Source organism: Mytilus edulis, chromosome 9, assembly GCF_963676685.1.
Source record: "Mytilus edulis chromosome 9, xbMytEdul2.2, whole genome shotgun sequence".
NCBI lineage: Eukaryota > Metazoa > Mollusca > Bivalvia > Mytilida > Mytilidae > Mytilus > Mytilus edulis.
In genome coordinates, this window is record NC_092352.1 from 7,882,428 (window position 1) to 7,905,234 (window position 22,807).

A 22,807-nucleotide genomic window follows, 5' to 3' on the forward strand; every position below is an offset into this window, starting at 1 on the left:
AAAGAAAAACAGACAAATAATAGTAAACAAGAAACAACATCACTTAAGACTTTTCAGTAAAACGTTAAATCCTGCCACAGTTACCTTGACATGTTATAATATAATCTTCATACTTTGGATAAGTGTCATTGTCAGCTAACTTAATCAGCTTGTCCAGAAGTAACATATTTCCTTTGAACGCAATAGACTGAAAACATAAAATGTAGTTTGTGTACTGTAATATCGATCGGGAATTGTAGTGACACCATTTCCCTCCCTTTCAACTTGTTTAAATTGCCTGAACTGCACGATTGCATGAATTTCACCCTAAAATATACTCATCTCTTTACTCTGTTGCAAGGGTAATGTTCCAATCTAATTAAAAACAGATCTCTCATCGCTCCCGTTTTCTAATATGTCGCATGGGAGATCTAATGAAACCCGCTTTGAGGTCACATGTGAGTGACCTCGTAGGTGTGTCTTTTTCGGCCAATGAAATTGAGTCTTCCATGATCATGAAAGTTTATCATAAGGCAAAGGGATGTAACTCATTTTATTTACGACGAAATTGTCAGTCAAAATAATTCATAAACTTTTTTGATTGGCTTATAAATAGGTCGTCAACTCATTTGCATATCGTTATAAATTCATAACTTCTAGTTCACTCACATGTGACCTCAAAGCGGGTTTCGTTAGATCTCCAACGCGACATATCAGAAAACGGGAGCGATGAGATATCGGTTTTTAATTAGATTGGTTATAACGATCAATCACGCATTTTTATTTTCTTTCATTTTTACTAATATGCTTTGTCTTAATGCCTTTTTGTTTTTCTTTGCTGCATGTTTGTTTGTTTCTATAGTGATTACGATTATATCACAGTTTTGACTGCTATATCGCTATTTTTGACCTTGTTACCTTTTATGTCTGTTTTGTTCATACATTGTTGTCAATATAATGGAATTGTTTGCGACAGTCATTCAAGTGAGAGGTTTAGCTAGCTATGAAACCAGGTTTAATCCCCCATTGTCTACATGAAAAAAAAATCTGTACAAAGTCCGGAATATAACAGCTGATATCCATTCATTTAATATGTTTCAGTTTTTGATTTTGCCTTTTGATTTCGGCGTTTCCGTTTCGAAATTTTCTCTGAGTAAAGAATTTTAGTTCTTTTCTTTTCATAACTTATGTATATTTTCTTTGAACTTCTTTATCAGCATTGCAATTATTGAAACAGAAGAAATACAACCTTAACTTCGAATGTGTTTTCCAACTAACTTACCGCAGTGTTGTTGATAGTGAAATCTTTATTGTCAATTATTGTTCCAATACTGTAAGCAACTTGATCTAAATCCACAGAAGACGATCCACCAACTAAATCAGAGGCTTCAAATAATATAGTAGAAAAGTTCAGTAGTTTCTAAAAAATGTAATATTTAGAATTGATTATTCATCATACTGATAATTTGAAATCATACATATGAGAAATATATCAGTCATTTCTGTCGTTCGGTTGCTGTATTATTATTGAATACTTCACCTATCTTTTAAAGGCGCACTAACTGTCAAATTCGTGTTTACCGATTTTAATCAAATTCTCATAGTTGATTTATAACAATGTAAAACATTTTTTCAAACTATTAAAAGTCTAAATAAAACAATAAACAAGACATAGGCATGAAAAATTCGTTTCGTGTGTATTTGAGTCTAGACGCCATCTAGTTATTTATCGAGTTGACCTCTATAGTCATCGGATGACCATATAAGCGATGTAAACATAAATATAGATATAATTAGATTAAGCTAACACGTGCTGTTGAATTATTCTAGGTCTATTTAATTTCATATTATAGATAAAAAATAAATGTTTTTCATCGTTTTTACCTATTTTAGAATGTTTATTTGTGGATTGAATCAGCCAATCAAAAGATGTACATTTGCTTCTCTTTCAATGTTGACATTCTCTTCCTTAAATAACTTTACACATACAATTCACGTGTTATCCATCTCAAGATAATGGGTTAAATTAAAGTTCACATGAATACGGATTCAATGAGGTCGAATTATTCACTTGCAAGTAAATAATTCATAACCAATGTTTTTTGGCTTATTTTGACAAAATTGAACCTTATTAGCTACTAAAAAGGAATTAATATTTTACTATTTGTATTTCATTACTGATTGAGCAAAACAAAATAATATATTAGGTTTTTCATATATCTCGTAGCTAGTGCCTCTTTAAATACTTAAAATTATATTCATATCATGAAATACTACTGATTGTATAAGACAGATCTTGTTACATCTAAATCAGTACGGGATTCATTTCATGACTGGAATTCTTTTTGAAATAGCTAATGAACACCAGTGGGATTTGAGAGCAAAGCGAATTTGATAAAAGGAAAAACGGAAAATTGCAAACATAGTCCTGGCAAAAAGTTTCTGGTTAGAAATCTTCTTAAATAAATGGCGTACAAGGAGATGCTTAATACGTTGATACATTATATCAAAGCTTCTTTCGAAGGTTATTTGATTCCTTAGGTTTGATTTCGAAATTGTACCATAATGTCTTCTTTTTTCCAAATAAAAAGAGGTTTGAACATAGGTAAAGTTGTGTTGCCTAAATTCACCGATGCACCGGGCTACCCTAGCTCCGGGAGATCTATGAGAGAAAACTAAATCACTCGGTAGTCATTTGTTAACGATTAAACACATGTTTTCGATATTTATCTGAAATAAGTCATTTGAATTTTGAACCCTAATGGATAGTTTTAATATCTCCTTTTCTTGTATTAGTAAACATTTTATCTCACCTGCATTATTTCATTGTGAAGTGAAACATTTCCATAATCCGGATGTTGATACATATCCCATAATTCATCAAATGTTTTGGTGATATTTGACCCATCGTCACGTGTTTCTATACCAATACTTCCCCAATCAGCTGGATCGGTATCAAAGATAGTCCCATTCGATTTGAAAGTCTTAGAAGAAAACTAATATTGATAAATGATTACTGTGGTAAGTTTGCTTTAAATGTGTTGTATTATCAAATATGGTTTATTTTTATTATAAATATAAGATTTCTTTGTTAATTTTATTCCTAATATTTTAAAAATATGTATACAAGTTGGTATTCGGTATTGCATGAGATGGTGTACGTCTTGGTACTGTTTATGGAGTTCTTCCAATTTACAGCATTTAATATTAAAGTGGCCAACAGTATGATTTCTTAACTAGCAAAATGAGTTCTGTTAGTCAGATTCATGCAATTTTGAGAATCTTTTGCATATTATTCATATTATTATTATTTAATGTGTTTTGTGAAACGTGTACCTGTTTATTGTAATATTTCGGTGGGATTGTTTGTTGTGCGCACTTTTTTATCGGAAAACCAACGTAGTGGGGAAAAAATAGAAAGTATGCTATTCTTATGATTGAATATTTGTTTTATGTTGCCTAACATCCAGATGCAAACATTTAATCCACGTTCGGAATGAAAGTCTTCTATGATCACAACTTAGTGTCAATAAAATGGAATTCTATGCAATTGCCATACAAGATGTTTACCTTGTTTAATTCACAATTTTCTACATAAAGAAATGCTTGGAAGCCAGAAATATGATCGTTGTTTTACATTCTATCGATGTATTTGAGCTTTTGAGTTTGTCATTAGATATGAAGGACTTTCTGTTTCTATATTTCATTGGAGTTCGGTATTTTTGCTATTCAAAAAAGGCAACAGTAGTATGCCGCTGTTCAAAAGTCACAAATCAATTTACAGAATATCAAATTAAGGGTACAAACTTAAACCGAGGAAAACACATCAACTATAAAACAACAAAACGCTGAAGCAAGCAACAAAGAACAAACGATACATCAGACTCGGACTTCTCTTGAACTGAATTTTAATGTGCGTATTGTTATGCGTTTACTTTTCTACATTGGCTCAAGGTATAGGGGGAGGACTGAGATCTCATAAACATGTTTATCCCCGCCGCATTTTTGCGCCTGTCCCAAGTCAGGAGCCTCTGGCCTTTGTTAGTCTTGTATTATTTTAATTTTAGTTTCTTGTGTACAATTTGGAAATTAGTATGGCGTTCATTTTCACTGAACTAGTATATATTTGTTTATGGGCCTGCTGAAGGACGCCTTATGGTATGAGTGTACGGACCAGTAACATGTGAACATTTGCCTGAATTTGGCATCACATTTCATTGAAGTAAAACTTTGATGTTGAAATATTAATTTACACTGTCAACAAAAGAGAGATAACAGTGTTGGTTTCTTTTCATAAATATAAAACGTAAATCTACTGTCACAAATTATTGTTAACTTAGCATCATCAAGGATAGTAAATAGGCTAATTAACTCTTCTACGATAAACTAATGACGTATGGCAAGTATTTTGTATTAACAATCTTGGAAAATTTGGTTATTTATTTCAACAAACCAATTCTTTCATAGGTGTTCCAGCTACTTCTGTATTCATGGCTACTTGTTTGACATTTCCAATCTTCCGGTAATATTCAATGTTATCAGATGAAGAATACAGATATGCTGCCACACTGGGTTCATCATCAGTTATATAGCCAGGTAGAATCTAAAAAAAAACAGTTCATTTTCATCACACAAGTATATATAATGTTTGATAATATGTTAATTGATTTTGAAATGCTTTACTAAATGCGACGCAATAGGAATTGGAAATGAATTTCCAGAACACAAACCAAGTTTGTTAGTACATGTTGTGTTATTGAATCTTTTTAGTGAAACGCTTTATTGAAACTTTATGTATTTTTTCTATTTTTTAAATCTTAAAACAGGTATTTTTTATTCCTAATAAGTGTTCATTCTAATTGAAAGGTATCCAATCGTATCAGAAACGCGGTTGCAATACGTATCCCGGGATATACTAAAATAATATGACCACGGGTAGAGGTTCATGTATTTTTATGGAGACAAATGCACAACAAACTTGGGAATTTCGGAAAAACTGATAAATTTGAAACTGGTTTGATTTAAAATGCGTTACTAAATTTGCTAATTGCAAAAATGGGACAAAGGGATAGTCCGATAGAGACATATTAGGTTCCAAATATTAAGTTCATAATTTGCAAACGAGAATACTTGAAGTTGATGATTAAGTATTAAATGTAAAACACTAATAGTATTGCACAAAACATCGCCAACACAAATCCTGACAAAAATAGTTTAAGTCTCTATGAAATAAAAAATATTAATAAGCACCATTCAATTTAAACTCTGGATCAAAGGTTGTTTTCGGATATAAAAGATACGTATACTTCAACGTAGCTGGTACTAGTGGATAACCTGACCGACCTTTATTTATGTTAGTATAGAATAAAAGGAGTCAAAATGTTATCAACATACCGGACCTACGTTGACCGTACATTCTGTATAATCAACGAATATGTCGTAGATTTGTACTTTAACTGTAACATTGTAATCGTCTTTCTCTTTACCAGGTTTAAGTCGTATATAATTATCTTCTTCCGCTTAAATGAAATAAAACCTGTAAGTTACTGATACAACTACACTATTGTTATATGTCTTGAAGAAACGCATTGCATTAAACAAAAACTAATACACCAACAATAATATTATAAATATGCTGAACGTGTTGAGTTTGGTGGCTTCATATTTCAACAGTCATACGGTATTTTAATTGGTAATTTTGCACCCTCACTGGCCAAATTTGGTTTCTTCTTATATGAAGCAGAAATAATACATAACCTTCTCATTGAAAAGAAATTATCCTGCAAAGTTCTTTAATTTACCTTCACAATATATTGATGATGTCTTATCACTCAATAAGCTTAATTAAGTGAGTGTTTGCAACTCATTTATCCCGGTCAAAACGAGACTTACGATGTTACCGTAACTTAAAGGTTTGGTATTTAATATTTGTTATATGGTGTGTTAGTGACCTAATACGATACGTATGGGGTCAGCAAATTCCATATTGGGTTAGAGCAAAGCAAGTTGGATCGGTTCAAGCTCAACTACCTCTCTTGGTATAAAGTAAAATCACAAAAATACTGAACTCAGGGGAAAATAAATTTGGGAAGTCCATAATCGCATGGCAAAATCAAATAACAAAACACATCAAAAACGAATGGACAAAAACTGTCATATTCCTGATTTGGTACAGGCATTTCAAAATGTAGAAAATGGTGGATTGAACCTGGTTGTATAGCGTTAATATTTTACTTTAGACTGATTCAAGATTGATTCAAAGCATTCACATCTGACTTAATCGATCAACATTTTTACATCAATTATTATAGGTCTGGTATTTAATTTGAATTTTCAGCTGTAATTTTGATCATATTTAGCACTTACTTCCGTAATAAAGTAAAATTTCCTTTCCATCTGATGTCAGCTCTACTATTCTAAAGTTTATCTGTTCTTTCCAATCATAGTTAGAATCTTTGTAACTTCTGTAACCCTCGTCCTTCCATCCATCTGTTGTAACTTTCTTTTCTCCTAAATAAAGAAAAGATTGAAAATAACCGATAAGTCCATCGCCATCCTACACGTTTGTTTAAACTTTGTTTTTACTCCCATAAAAGGAAATTGTTGTTTCTTATTTATTATTTATAACTGTTGATGTAAATGTTCTTTGGTTTTATGAGTCTTTGTTTACAGCTTGGTTTTGTTTGGGATTGTCTCTTATCTCAGAGAAAACCATATAAAATGGTGCAGGGGCAAAGTTGTACAAACGCCATCACGAGTTGGTTGACCGTTATGGAATAACCGTTTCACAAATGATATCGGATATGTTCCTTATGTCGTAACTACAATCCCCTTCCCTTTCATGAATATGACCTACCGAATTAGACTATTTACCGGATTTGTAATCACTTAAACAACACGACGGGTGCCACATGTGGAGCAGGATCTGCTTACCCTTCCGGAGCACCTGAGATCACCCCTAGTTTTTGGTGGGGTTCGTGTTGTTTATCTTTAGTTTTCTATGTTGTGTCGTGTGTACTATTGTTTTTCTGTTTGTCTTTTTTTATTTTTAGCCATGGCGTTGTCAGTTTGTTTTAGATTTATGAGTTTGACTGTCCCTTTGGTATCTTTCGTCCCTCTTTTATATAAATTGGACTGTTAGTTGCCGCATGATGAAATTTTAAAATGGAAAAAAAAAATGTTTTTGCAAGGAGTCCATTCACATTACCCCAGTCTGCATCCTCAGCTTCACAAGATCCACCATAAGGAAGTATATTGGTCTTGACTATCCAGATACTGGTACTTATCTCTCCTGATGCTAGCTCCATAAAACTCTCGATAAGGTATCCAGTGTTCTCTGTTAAAGCATTGGCTTTCATAACAAATTGATTTGTGTTCAACTCTGAAAATTTTAAAAATAAAACTAAATTAACTAAATTAGACTTTTCTCCTTTGCATAAATTATACGATAGTTTGCTAATTTTTTCAAACTTTGAAGATCTTATAAAACATTTTTTACGAAATAAGTGCGGAAGAATCGTGCTAAAATATTTTGTGAATCTAGTTAACTATTAATCTACTATGATCGCTAAACATTTATTACTACCATCTCGTGGATAGCCATTTAGTAGCTTACTAATTACCAGATAACATCCAGGATTGCCAATTACTATTATTTGTAGATGTTTTAGTGCTTAGATCGAAATTTTTAACATTCCACCAAAATTTGTTTTCTATCTGCTGTTGAAAGGTACATGAAGAACAAGTAGCTCGTAGCGACAGTAAAGATGTCAGGGATGTTTTCTCCATACAGTTCAACCTGCATCTGAAATCGTTAATCAAATATTTATACTTCTTTATAAAGCACAAAAATGTCAGTATTCACCTCAGAAGCTAACAAAACCTTCAAATAGACTTATTAAGAAGGGATATAGTTACGATGCTGTTGTCAGGTTATTAAAGATTGCATATTTTGGCGTTAATATTGATTCACTTATATGGTCTTTGCATCGGAACTAAACACTATTAATAAACCAGTTGTTGGCATGACACGGGTTATGTTCTTCTCATATATGTTATGATGGTATGATACTAAACCCCTCATGGGGAGGATTGTGCCTGATATTCATATGATGAATACATAATTTTTCAATCAGTTTAATTGAAGTCCGGAGCTGGCATGTCAGTTAACTGCTAGTAGTCTGATGTTATTTATGTATTATTGTTATTTTGTTTATTTTCTTTGGTTACATCTTCTGACATCAGACTCGGACTTCTATTGAACTGAATTTTAATGTGCGTATTGTTATGCGTTTACTTTTCAGCATTGGCTAGAGGTACAGGGGGGGTTGAGATCTCACAAACATGTTTAACCCCGCCGCATTTTTGCGCCTGTCCCAAGTCAGGAGCCTCTGGCCTTTGTTAGTCTTGTATTATTTTAACTTTTAGTTTCTTGTGTACAATTTGGAGTTTAGTATGGTGTTCATTATCACTGAACCAGTATATTTTTGTTAAGGGACCAGCTGAGGGACGCATCCGGGTGCAAAATTTCTCGTTGCATTGAAGACCTGTTGGTGACCTTCAGCTGTTGTCTGCTCTCTGGTCGGGTTGTTGTCTCTTTGGCACATTCCCCATTTCCATTCTCAATTTTTTCTCCCAAAATTCAGCCAATTAAATTATATACGTTGTCAAAATGCAATTGATAACTGTCTATAGTTTTAATAAATTTAATCCAATAGGAATAGTCGATTATTATCGATCGATGACAATATCATTCACATGGTAATTATAATATAAACCTAAATAATCTGATCGGCTGAAGCCTAGAATAACGTTTCACGAAGGTATTTATGAAATGGACGAACAGATGATTACATGCTCTATGTCTTTTAACAAAGTGGCAATTTATCGTCTATACTTTTCATCTTATTTTTTTTTGTACTTCAATACCACAAAAAAGTATTTGAAAAACAAAATAAACTGAAACACCACAAGAAACGAAAACACTTTCATATAAAAAAAAAAAAAGATGTGGTATGGTTGTCAATGAGAAAAGTTGAAACTCTTCACCAAAATCCGAATGACATAAAAGCAACTTTATTTATGAATTAACTGTTTGCAAAATTTTGAAATTTTGTTAAATATTCATGCTTTTCTACCTCAGGCATAGATTACCTTAGCTGTATTTGGCAAAGGTAAATTAGTAATTTTGGTCCTCTATGCTCTTCACTTTCGTACTTTATTTGGCCTTTTTAACTTTTTTGGATTCGAGCGTCACTGATGAGTCTTTTGTAGACGAAACGCGCGTCTGGTGTATAAATTATATAATTTAGTCCTGGTATCTATGATAAGTTTATTTTCAACGATGATCAGATTCCATACAACAATTCTATCGGATGCCTTATGATCATGTGTTCGTGTGGTATAAAATTGTTAAATATTCGAACCAGTGCAGATTATTTCGTTCATTTGTACTTAATAATCTTTAAAAAAATTTAATTGAAAACAAAAAGATTTCTTAAAACGTCCAAAAAGCATTTCAGCTACTAAACCTGTCACTCACCAGAGGTCGTCTATGTCCGATTATAATCTGACAATGAAGAGGTTGGTACGTTTAATGAAGTCCAGACATCGGCCTACTGTTAGACAATATGTTGTCGTCTGTATATCTAAACGTTTGTAGGTTTTTAATTTTTTTTAGCTTTTTGTTGTCATGCTTCTTATATTATCTTTATTCATTCGTTTGTTATTCGCCAAGCATAAGTCATGCTTTGACAAAAGATTAAAACAACAAAAAACAATAACAAATTAAAAACGTTGACGCGAAACACGAATACAAATCTCAACATGTATGTTTACAATGAAATGAAATACAGAAGTCAAGTTTGGGTTTTATTTCTAATGTTGGGGGTCTCTTCACGATGATACCTTTCCTTAAGTCATACTCACTCTATTTTAACCTCCTGTACATTTCCCGGTATTGACTGAGCATGCTGTATAAAGTAACTGATAGAATGGTCGTATTCCACTCTTATATAAAGTAGAAACCCCATTCCGTCTAAAACATCCTGTGACGTGACAGTTAGATTTCCATGTCCGTTATCAGAACCATTGAAAAGCGGACAGCTGCTAGCTTCAAATATCTCGTCCCCTAACCATTTCAAGTAGAACAGTTCCTGCTCTTTCATATCGTGCCATCTCATGGAATCTATTGTAATAAACCCGTCAAATATGTCTCCTAAATAGTCTAAAAGACATTTTCCCGAATCGTCAATTTTGAGTTGGAAAAACGCTTCTATACCTATTATGTCTACTAATTCTATTGCTCTCATGATGTGTGGCTGAATTATTTTGAAATCACTAATCAAAGTGAGTAAGTTATCTGATATAGACTTTGACAGTGCCGCATTCTCAAGCCAATGATTTAAATCTTCAAAAAACGTAGCATTAGCGCTTGGCGGTAATCCCGGTAAACCACCGACTTGAAACAAACTGCTGAGTGTTAATGAACTCTCCGAGAGATATTTAAAAAAGTCAATCGTGTCCAGTCGAAATATTTCAGAGTCTTCGTCGTACAATGATGCAAGAAATTCTAACATTTCGTTCTTCACAAGAATACTTTGTGTTTCAACAGGAATTACAGATGCTGTACTTAGTTCTCGTCTTGGGTTTAACTCCATTTCATACATATAGTCTATATCATAAAACTTTGTGAGAGGTTTTAATTCATACAGGGGAGCCAATGTCGTTGTCAGTATATCACTAGAGTTGTTATATGATACTGTGGTAGTGAAATCACCCAAAGTTTTGTTTTCAGGTAATTGACTGTATACCTCCGTACTAATATCATGGCTAGGTGCCTGGCTTGTGTATCTATCAAGTTCAGTTTTTACATAAATATGTCCTCCTAGTAAACATGTAGTGTTTGCATTTCTTAGGCTTTTAACAACTGAATATAAGGTAGACCCGTTGATGAAAGCGACTTCGTCGTCTATATACTGTATATAACTAGTTTCGTACCATTTCTTTTTATATACTTCTGATGAGTCGTTAAATGCAGTAACAGGATCAAGATTAAACTGTAGTAAATTGTATAAGTTGTCCGTCATAAAACTGAGACATTTCCATTGGAAGGTTAGTCCCGTGGGATTACCGGGACCTTTATCTACACTGTACGACACTGAGTTGGCATCGAAATCCAAATCTCCTTCTCCAATGGTCCTTCCGTCGCCACCTTTTATGAAGGCGTGTGGTGGTGGATGGGTTATCTGAACAAACATTGATTCTTCCATCCAGAAGGCCATTGCCTCATCAGGGTATCCGATTCTTGCATACAAACGATAAAAACCTATTTCAAGTTCTCCTGGTTTAAAAACGAACTTTAGATTCCATTGTGTTTCTCCAATCTGTGTTTCTGTGGTTTCGTTATTTATTTTATATAATTCGTAATAAGTGTGGATAATGGTTTCCGGTGCACATTTGTTTAGAGTACGTAAATATATGTCTACTTTTGATGACGTATAAATCACCATTGGAGATTCAAGGCGTAAAAATTTCTTACTAAACATCGGATAATTAAAACAAGGAGGTACAACTGAAGATATAAAAAAGATCACATTAAAAGGACATATTATATTCACAACCCTTGTAATTTGTATGCTGTCTTTTAGTAAGTTTGTTCGTATGTTATCCTTTTTGTTTTTCATGGTGTCAGATGTTTATCCCCGTCAATTTTTAATTCGGCCGTTTTTAAAGTCAGTAGCCATTCATTTATAGTAGTAGTAGTAATGTTGCTTTCTGGCACACATTTGTATTATTTTGTTTTTTTGTTATTTTGTTGTCTTTTTTTTTTTTTTGGTTGTGCGATGAATTATTGTACTACACAGGTAAATTTCACTCACATGGATTTCACGTGAATTTAAATTCGTGTGAATCTTACAAGCAAATCAACTGAATTCTATCTCATCCGAACTTATACGTGAAACTCACATATAATCAGTTTATGCGAAAAAAAACTCATCATAAATACCAGAATTTGAATCTGAGTCCCAGCTCGAAAAATGACAATGACTGGACACGATTAAATCCATAAGTTTTTTTGTTTTATAATCATGTTTGCTTCATCTGGTTAATTTAAGTTTACTGCCAGAAAATGTGTGTCATGATGTAGACTTAATGTGCTCCATTTCTATTGTTGATTTTTTCCTTCATCGTTATGATCCACATACAATAGCAAAACATCATAAAGATCAAACAGTAATACGACTTAAAGTCCATCAATTATCAGACAAAAAGTATAATCCATGTTTGTTTTTAAAATATCAAATAAAATTGACCTTTTTCAAACTATTTTACTAAAAACCGAAACAAAATGTTGTAAATATAATGGAATAATATGCGACTGTTATAACTGGATCTTCCATCACTGTATTGGATACATAAACTACATAAGTGTCTTTACAAACAACGGTATATTGCTGGGTCTTCCAAGTGCTTCACGAAACCTCTTTCTAAATTATTTTAAAACATCTATTTTATCTGCAATCAAAGACGGGCTTCAAAGTTATTGTGACCACAGATCTTTTAGAGTACATACAATCTAACTCTCTTTCATCTTGTAATAGTATCAAAACATTTGACTTTTCTACTCTTTGCGCAAGTTAAAACACATTCCAAACTAAAACACAAATTGAAAGAATTGGTATTGCTTTGCTTCATAAAAAAGAATGGCCAACGGAAATACAAGTCTTAGGGAGGGAGAAATCCTACTTTGTAAAGAATCCCTCTGATTCAAACAAAACATTCTCTGAAACTAACATTATCAAGATGCTTGATTTCTTGTTTGACAACATATTTGTTACGTTCGGAGGACGTGTTTTTCAACAGACTGTCGGAAGTAGCAACATTCTAGAAGCACCTGCACAGGGGGTATATATCTCCCAATTGATAAGATATTCCCGTGCTTACATTTCCTATTATGATTCTCTTGATAGATGGTTGTTGCTCACAAGGAAGCTATTAAACCAAGAGTTCAAAATGGTGATGTTGAAATCATCCCTTCGTAAATTTTACGAACGCCATCACGAGTTGGTTGACCGTTATAGAATAACTGTTTCGCAAATGATATCGGATATGTTCCTTATGTCGTAACTACAATCCCCTTCTCTTTCATGAATGTGACCTATCGATTTAGACTATTTACCGGATTTGTTATCACATAAGCAACATGACGGGTGCCACATGTTGAGCAGAATCTGCTTACCCTTCCGGAGCACCTGAGATCACCCCTAGCTTTTAGTGGGGTTCGTGTTGCTTATTCTTTAGTTTTCTATGCTGTGTCATGTGTACTATTGTTTGTCTGTTTGTCTTTTTCATTTTTAGCCATGGCGTTGTCAGTTTATTTTCAATTTACGAGTTTGACAGTCCCTTTGGTATCTTTCGTCCCTCTTTTATGCAAGAAAGAGGTTTGGCTAGCTGTCGAACCAGGTTGGATTTACCATGTTCTACATTGGGAAATGCCTGTTGCAAGTCAGTAATATGTCAGTTGTTTACCATTCGTATTAGGATTTATAATTTTGCCATTTGATAGATTTTTGTTTAGAATATCCTTGGAGTTTGGTAGTTATATTCTTATATCACCCAACGTATCAACACAATTTATAATATAAAATAAACATCATTTTCTTTCCTACTATTTAATGACTTTTCATTAATGACACGTTGATTCATTTTTATGGAGTTTAAATATGATGAGATGATTGTCTATGAGGCTTCCCTATACTGATTAAACGTGTTTTAATAATGACATTTTAACGAACGTAGCAAAACCATTACATTATTTTTTTCTCACTTTCCATGTACTGATTTTTATTGTTATGAAGAGTAATTGTTTTAGAGGGACTCCTTGGTGTTTTTCCATATAATACAATGTAAAATATTTTGCCCCATAACACCCATTTATTTTTTCATATAAGTCTTAATAGCTCATGAAAGGTCATTTACCAAAATTTTAGAAGATTCTTAATTTTCTTTCTTTTGTTTTGAGACCTAGTAATACCAACGCAAATATAAGGTTAAAGTCCGAGTCAGCCTTTTCCCGCCATATTTTAAATCTCAAATATCTCGAAAAAGAGGTCCTTGTTAGCTTATTTTTATCATTAATTGATGCTCTACCAGCGTATAGTATCAATTTTAACTTCTTGATTTATTCATTTTCACCTGACCTCACCTAAGTACATCCTTAAAGTGCATTTCACAGTTGTCGTCAACTTTGTGCACGCCATCTTACCTCTACAGTTTTCATTTACCATACTATCACCGATACAGTAGTCTCCATCACATATAGGACTGGGAGCTGTACAATGTCGATAACGTTCATGGGTACCAGTTCCAAAACCACTGACCCCTAGTGGCATATGACAACTACCCCAAGATCCCCATTCTGTCCATTGTCCTACTATTGGTACTGATGATAAAAGTGAAGATAAACTATATCAATCGTATTTATCATAATATGAATATACAGTCTTAAATTTATTCACTACAATTGTCTCCGTCATATAAACCTACCAATATGCCAGAAATGGTTTTCTTCCAGACTCGTTTCACAATCTTCCGTTATAACTTATCGGCCGTTGTGATTGTGCAATCATTTCCCGTCACAACTAACCATCACCTGTCGCGAGTTTGCAGTTGTTCTCCGTTATAACTAACCGTTATTCCTAGTGAGTGTGCAATAATTTTCAGAACAAACTTGCCGTCATTCGTCATTCAAATGCAATAATTTCCCGCTATAACTAACTCATTAACTGTCATCCATCGCGATCGTGAATGTGCAATCGTAATTTTTAATTATTATGTCTGTTTAGTTCGCACATCATTGTAAATACAACGGAATTTGACGAGACTATGGACTTTCCGATTTGATTTTCCTCTGAGTTCTGTATTTTTGTGATTTTACTTTTTCCTGTTATAACTACAGTCATCCCTCGTGAGTGTGCAATCATTTTCCGAAACAACTTGCCGTCGTCCAGCATTAAAATGCAATTATTTCCCGCTATGACTAATCGTCATCAGTCGTGAATTTGTAATCGTTTCCTTTTACAACTAATCGTCATCAGTCGTGACTAATCATTTCCCACTATAACTAACCACAACCCCTCGTGAGTGTGCAATCATTTCCCGTTATAACTTACCGTCATCCCTCGTGAGTGTGCAATCATTTCCCACTATAACTAACCGTCATCAGTAGTGAGTGTGCAATCATTTCCCCTTATAACTATAACCGTCATCCGTCGTGAGTGTGCAATCATTTCCCCTTATAACTAACCGTCATCCCTCGTGAGTGTGCAATCATTTCCCACTATAACTAACCGTCATCCCGTGTGAGTGTGCAATCATTCCCCGTTATAACTGACCATCATCCCTCGTGAATGTGCAATCGTTTTCCGAATTAACTAACCGTCATCCGTCTTAGATTTGTTTGGTTTATTCATTCAAATGTACGTTCCCTAATTACCTACCACAGTCCTTAGTTAGTGTGTCCCTCCCGCGATCGCTACAATCTTTCCCGCCATTACATGGTGTAGGATCATGACATGTTCTGTATCTCGAGGTTGTTCCATAACAATCATTTGAACAATCGTCCCATTCGCCCCATGCCGTGTAACCGCCATCTACTTTAACTATCAAAATATCATAGTAATGTAATGTCACATAGTATAACCAGTTTCTATCAGTAAAGTAATGTAATGTCACATAGTATAACCAGTTTGTATATCTATCAGTAAAGTAATGTAATGTCACATAGTTTGATTTCGTTCATTTCTAAAATTAGTTTTTATGTTTGACTTCTGTTTGAATTTAAGATCTGTATTGATTTTTACATAAACAATGTTTAGTTAATCCGTACCCTAACTAAGTTTTTATTATTATCACAGTGTAGATACTATTCTGTACGCTATCCGGGAGTCGCGATTTTCGAAGCGAGAACTTTTTGGATCACATTTTAAATTTGATGGGTATACTGAATTAAACGTTAAGTTGATCATCTGTTCATTGCTTAGTGATTAATTCAGGCGACATCGATATTCTCAAATGGTTTAGAATTAAATTCCGCACATTCATTATTCGTATCTTTGCCTTAATCAAGAGATTTTCAAGTGCATCACTAAGAAAAATCAGTCGGCAAACCTAAAAACAATCTTTTTATCCTCTTAGTGTACAAATTAACGTAAAAACCTGACTTAATTAACTAAATGAAGTATATTTCAAGTAATGGTAAAAGTTTCAACCAGATCTTTAAAGCCAGAAATAAGAAAATTACACTTGTTTGAATTTCTCACTGTACGATCAGTCTCGCTTGTATATTTTAAAACTGTATGATCAGTCTTTATGTCACTGTATTCTAGTGGTGGTTTCAAAGTTATTTACGATACATTAGAAGGTGGCATTTTTCTAAGTAACACAAATGTATTTCAATACATTCACATCCTGAAAACTTATGAAACATTTTTTAGCTTGATAGGGTGTACTCGACTTACTACATTAAGTATAAGGATGTTTAAATGTTGCTAAAATAAGAGGAAGGTTTGATGTATACTGGTATATAAGTTTCAGAAATGTCCTCCGTTATACTTAAAATTGTACAAACACACAGATTTAGTTGTTATATAAAAATGTATGTATTTACACACATTCGAGGCCGTACTGTAGCCTATAATTGATCACAGTTCCTTCATTTTATTTAAGATGTAGAGCTGTCTCTTTGACACTCAATTGTACACCACTTTGTCAAGCGGGGGTTATAGTGATAAAGAAGTCCGTCTTTTCGTTCGTTCGTTGGACCGGTACAATATGTTTCGCCGGTTTTGTAAGCGCATCTCCTCATAAGGTAGCACTCCACAGTTAGAAAATAAAATTAAAAATGAGCCACAAAATGTTTTGTCATCTCCTATTCCTGGATTTCTAATACATTAACCTAACTGTTTGTGTTGTACATGTGCATATGTATGTAATCAGTATATTTCATAGATTTGATTTTCAAAAGTTAAAAGAGTGAAAATTAATTCCTTGTATGTGTATCCATGGCAACATTCTGCATTTATTTACCATAAAATATTGCAAAAAGGGGGGTGGACATGTCACATACCCCCCCAAAATTTTGATCAAACTAGAATTTCAATGCCTTTGAGTGATACCTTTTTAGAAATTGTTTTCATAAATCTTCCTAATGATCAAATAAAAAATGGGTGTCTTTCGCCTCATTTTTTCGTAAAATCCAATCACAAAGTTCGTGCGATAAAAAGTTGGAAAAAAACATTGCAATAATTGCCGGACCAATGTATGGTAGGGACATGCAAATACGGACTGTCATACAGAAAACAGCCTATATTACATACATTACATAATCATGATGTTCATATAAACCCAATACAAAGGCTATTTTAATACTCAGCTATCCAAAAATGAATTTTATTGCACACTAGCTCTCATATTTAAAAAATCCACAGGGGCCCAAATGCAAAACTACACACCTAACTGTGGAGTGCTACCTTAAGGTGAAATTTTTCCCCTACTGCCTCAATTTTTATTATATTTTCTGTGTTCTACTAGCTGTTACGATGAAAATGGTACCTTAGTTTTTAAAATTGGTTCAGTAATAAAGATTTTATGAAGGTTAGCAGTTGATGTTGAAACGCGACAAAAAGTGATTTAAATATAAATGCTGGATCATAGTGAAAAACTTCAAGTCTGTCTCATTTTTGGGGTAAATTTCTAAAATTGTTCCCATTATCTTATTTAAAATCATAAAATTACCTTCAAAGAGGACAAATTGTACAATTTTCAGGTATTTGAAAGCACTTATAGGTCAATTTTGCTGTAAATAGTATACTGAACCTTGGTTTAGAAGCTCTCAAGCAGGGTATAAATTTCTAGCAGTACTGGCATCATAAAATTTAATTAATGCCAAATTATAATATAAAATCCTGCTAAAAATGTTTATTTGACTTATTCGCAATCAAAAATATAAAGCGATACATTCTGAGGATATCATATAAAGCGCAATATTTGATTACAATGGTGAAGCTAACTGAGTACAAATTTAAGACCGCAACATGTCTAAGTGTCAAAATGTGTATGTTTGGTTGCTAAGGACAGTAAACAATAAAATAAACATAAATTGCATTCCTAGCAGATATTTTACCTTCAGAACTAAAACAAGAACATAAAAGACTAAAGATTTGTGGTAAATTTTATCTTAAAAAGTTCTTTTCTGTGCTTTCTGATGTGCCATAAGGTAGCACTCCACAGTTAGAAAATAAAATTAAAAATGAGCCACAAAATGTTTTGTCATCTCCTATTCCTGGATTTCTAATACATTAACCTAACTGTTTGTGTTGTACATGTGCATATGTATGTAATCAGTATATTTCATAGATTTGATTTTCAAAAGTTAAAAGAGTGAAAATTAATTCCTTGTATGTGTATCCATGGCAACATTCTGCATTTATTTACCATAAAATATTGCAAAAAGGGGGGTGGACATGTCACATACCCCCCCAAAATTTTGATCAAACTAGAATTTCAATGCCTTTGAGTGATACCTTTTTAGAAATTGTTTTCATAAATCTTCCTAATGATCAAATAAAAAATGGGTGTCTTTCGCCTCATTTTTTCGTAAAATCCAATCACAAAGTTCGTGCGATAAAAAGTTGGAAAAAAACATTGCAATAATTGCCGGACCAATGTATGGTAGGGACATGCAAATACGGACTGTCATACAGAAAACAGCCTATATTACATACATTACATAATCATGATGTTCATATAAACCCAATACAAAGGCTATTTTAATACTCAGCTATCCAAAAATGAATTTTATTGCACACTAGCTCTCATATTTAAAAAATCCACAGGGGCCCAAATGCGAAACTACACACCTAACTGTGGAGTGCTACCTAAACCACTTAATATACATTGGGGGTTCCGGCCATTTTTAAATGGAGAGGGGGTCCAATCCAGGAGAAAGGGGGATTCCAAATATATGTTCCCATACAAATGCATTGATAGTTAAAAAATGGTTTTGAATCCGTCACTGATATAACTATTAATTAATCTTATTGGGTTTTCTTATCATAAATGATAATGACTGTATTGTGCACCGTCTATTTCGAATTTTAGTAAAAATCTTTTATGGGGTTACTTTATATAAGATACGGACTTGAACATTGCATTATATGGGGGCACCCATCATGTATTTCCAACACCTCCTAAACCAATCATTAAAGTTTTCTGAAATTGCTCCATTTTTACTCGATTAATGCATTATGGACCTTCTATTTCTGTAAACTTAACAAAATTATATCACATGAATTATCCCCCTACGCAAAGCTGTCTTTATCCATTTTTTGTTATTTTAAAAGAGACAGGCTTGATTTATGTTATCATCAATTGGTCAACGGCGGACGGTGTAAATAATCTTTAAAAATGTAATAGCTAAACAGATAACTGTAAAGATACACTATTACAACGTCCACAAACGAATCATGTATTACTTTTTAGGCATTTGATTTTAAATAAGACTGATGGAACAAAAATACAATTATTTTGCCGTCTAAAAAATTCATCAGAAATATATTTGTATTGTCTGATGAAAGTATTTACACGTTATAGAACCCTGGATAGTTCATCATATCACATATATACACGTATATACCTTCAAATTGCTGTTGTTTTTTCTTCAAAATCACGACTGGTCATACAGTCAAAAAATCTGAAATCGCTTCTAGAATACAGTCAGTTCTAGACTGATCGTACAGTAATTTATTTTGGGATCCTCAAGGAAAACATATTTTTTATGGAAAATACGAATATTTTACTTAAATACGAAAAGAATATTGAAACAGTATATATTTAACTGTAAACTGATGCAAATATTTGCAATAAAAGATTATTTGCTTTGTACTACGAGAGCAAAATTGTCCATCGATTTCACTTTTTTCTACCAAGTTGATGTGATGCACACGTATATTTTATATTCTAATGCATGTTTTTGTTACAGTTACTTATATTTATGATGCTATATTTACCTTGAAGATGTTCAAAGCACTTTGTAGATATAGGAGTAAACAAATGATGAGAAAAGTTACCGTAGGCAAAACCGTCCTGTTAGCCAGTTGGAAATCATCGCTTCGAAAATCGCGACTTCCGGATAGCGTTTAGAATAGTATCTACACTGTGATTATGGTGTATTGAGTATGGTGTATTGTTGAAGGTCGTGCGTTGATCTTTGATTGTGAGATGTTCACTGCTTTGTCCTTATGCTATTTATTGATTTGATATCGCATTGGCGTTTATTACATACCGTTGCTTGACACATTATATGACTACCCTTTTTTAAGAGCGAATGTTTAAGAATTAATTCGTTCATATCTTGCTCTATGCTCATTTAAACATGGGTAGGCATACGTTTTCTTAACTGAATTTCTGCATATTTTTTTCATTTCGGGGCGGATCTTTCTCATTGTTGAAGGCCGTACGGTCCCTTTTTTTCAATTTGTCAATATATGTGTAACGAGCGTAAGCGAGGTGTAAAATGTTGACAAATATAATGCTTTTCCAAGTCAAAATTAGCTTAGAGCATGACATGATAGAATTTTCGATTCTAATTCGTATGATAATAATTTTAAAAAAATGAACAGATACTTGTATTAAAATGTACTTTTAGAATTATTTTTATCTTATTTCCTAGCGATCAACACCAACACGAATGTCCATTTTGATCGCCAACAATGTTCAAAGTCTAACGCTTAAAGTTTTACCGTTAAGGTGGTATGGGAGTCTAAAATAAAAATGATAGAATTTGTTCATACTTTGCCAAAACGTCAATCTAATTAAAAACCGATCTCTCATCGCTCCTGTTTCTGATATGTCGCGTGGGAGATCTAATTAAAAACCGATCTCTCATCGCTCCTGTTTCTGATATGTCGCGTGGGAGATCTAACGAAACCCGCTTTGAGGTCACATGTGAGTGACCTCGTAGGTGTGTCTTTTTCGACCAATGAAATTGAGTCTTCCACGATCTTGGAAGTTTAACGTAACATTTTATTTACGACGAAATCGTCAGTCAAAATAATTCATAAACTTTTTTGATTGGCTTATTAATAGGTCGTCAACTCATTTGCATATCTTTATAAATTCATAACTTTTAGTTCACTCACATGTGACCTCAAAGCCGGTTTCGTTAGATCTCCCACGCGACATATCAGAAACAGGAGCGATGAGAGATCGGTTTTTAATTAGATTGCCAAAACGTTGTATCTATTGATACATGTTGAAAAATATAATAAAAATAATAGTTCACCGCGCATTATCTCAAGCTACAGGACGGGACAAAATGACACATTTTGTATGGATTATACAGGAAAAAACACCATTTTGTGATTAGAAACTAAACAAAATGATAGAATTGTGAAATACTTCAGGAAAAGATAGCTTTCAGACACTGCTTTGAGAATATCAAATTTAAAGAAAATATAGGGTCACCGTACGTTTTTTCCGGCTAAAATACAAAATAGGAAAATTCCATACAGAATCTATCAGAAAATGCACCTTTTTAGAGTTACCTCCCCTTAAAATGCCAATTTAAAAAAAAAAAAAAAAAAAAAAAAAAAAAAACAATTAACATTTGCAAAAATATCAATATTTAGAAGTTATATTCTTATAAATTGGTACTTTTGAATGAAAATGTACATTAAACATCTGCATTCCTGCATCAAATTTTGCTAACTTCATGGAAAATCTGGACCTTTGATTCTCTGTTTTTTACAATCCAAGATGGAGGAAGACACCCATACCACCTTAAATGACGTTGTGGTATCAAATATCTCTTTGTTGTTAGATCGCTGTCTTATTTACGAATGTTCATTTATATGTGCAAAATATAACAGCATTGTACCATTAGACAACCAGATAGTACTTTTGTCTGATATATAAATAATGCTTACCAAAACAAGTACCAATTATAGTTTATTAAACTTATTAAAAAATATTGTCATGTATTTTCAAAATTACAATAACTGAAATTTTACTACACAATTTCAGATGACAATACCTGTAGTTAAAAAACAATCTCTAGATTCTGAAAAACTTCTAACTTCCTCTCCCTTTTTGTTTGTCTCTCTTCCATTCCTTGACTGCGTCCCCAAACATGTTTTGTCTAGACTTCCGTGCTTACGTTGACAATTACCCCATTCGTCCCATGTGATTGTGGATTCTTTACTAAATGCCTGACCTAAAACAAAAATGATGCGATACACAACCTTATTTAAAACGTGTTTTTCTTTCAAATAACACACAACAGCAGTACAAAATCATTTATTTAAATGTGAATGTCTCTGTACATCAATATCTTCTGCAAAATACTACGGAAGCGTATTAGTGCCACACAAATTTTTTAATATTTCTTCCTATGTTTGCGTTGTAACACAGGCGATATAACGCAAACCTTTGCGGTATAACGCAGACTTTTGCGATATAATGCAAACCTTTGCGATATATAACGCAAACATCTTGATTTCAATAATTCATTAAGTTTTGTATACGTGTCCGTCTGTCACTAATTTCGGTTGTGATTACTAGTATATAAGAAAAAAAACATGACAATACCTGTAGTTAAAAAACAATCTCTAGATTCTGAAAAACTCCTAATTTCCTCTCCCTTTTTGTTAAATAAATACATGGCCAAATTTATAATAAATATGCATAGGAATAAGGGAATACTTGAAGAGCTATTATATATAAACTAAGAATGATTTGTGCATTAGAAAAGTATCAGTCTATAGAAGAA

General features: G+C 33.1%; 1 protein-coding gene across 1 annotated transcript; it reads right to left on the reverse strand.

Annotated features, from left to right (window-relative positions):
• Window positions 1-2,783: 2,783 nt before the first annotated feature.
• Window positions 2,784-11,726, reverse strand: LOC139489421 (uncharacterized). The gene is made up of 7 exons (XM_071275741.1): window positions 9,907-11,726; window positions 7,602-7,783; window positions 7,187-7,360; window positions 6,346-6,489; window positions 5,374-5,498; window positions 4,433-4,582; window positions 2,784-2,963 (listed from the first exon to the last, which is right to left on the reverse strand). The coding sequence occupies exons 1-7, from the start codon at window positions 11,661-11,663 to the stop codon at window positions 2,784-2,786; spliced, it is 2,712 nt and encodes a 903-aa protein (XP_071131842.1). The 5' UTR covers window positions 11,664-11,726.
• Between the last annotated feature and the right edge of the window lie 11,081 nt (window positions 11,727-22,807).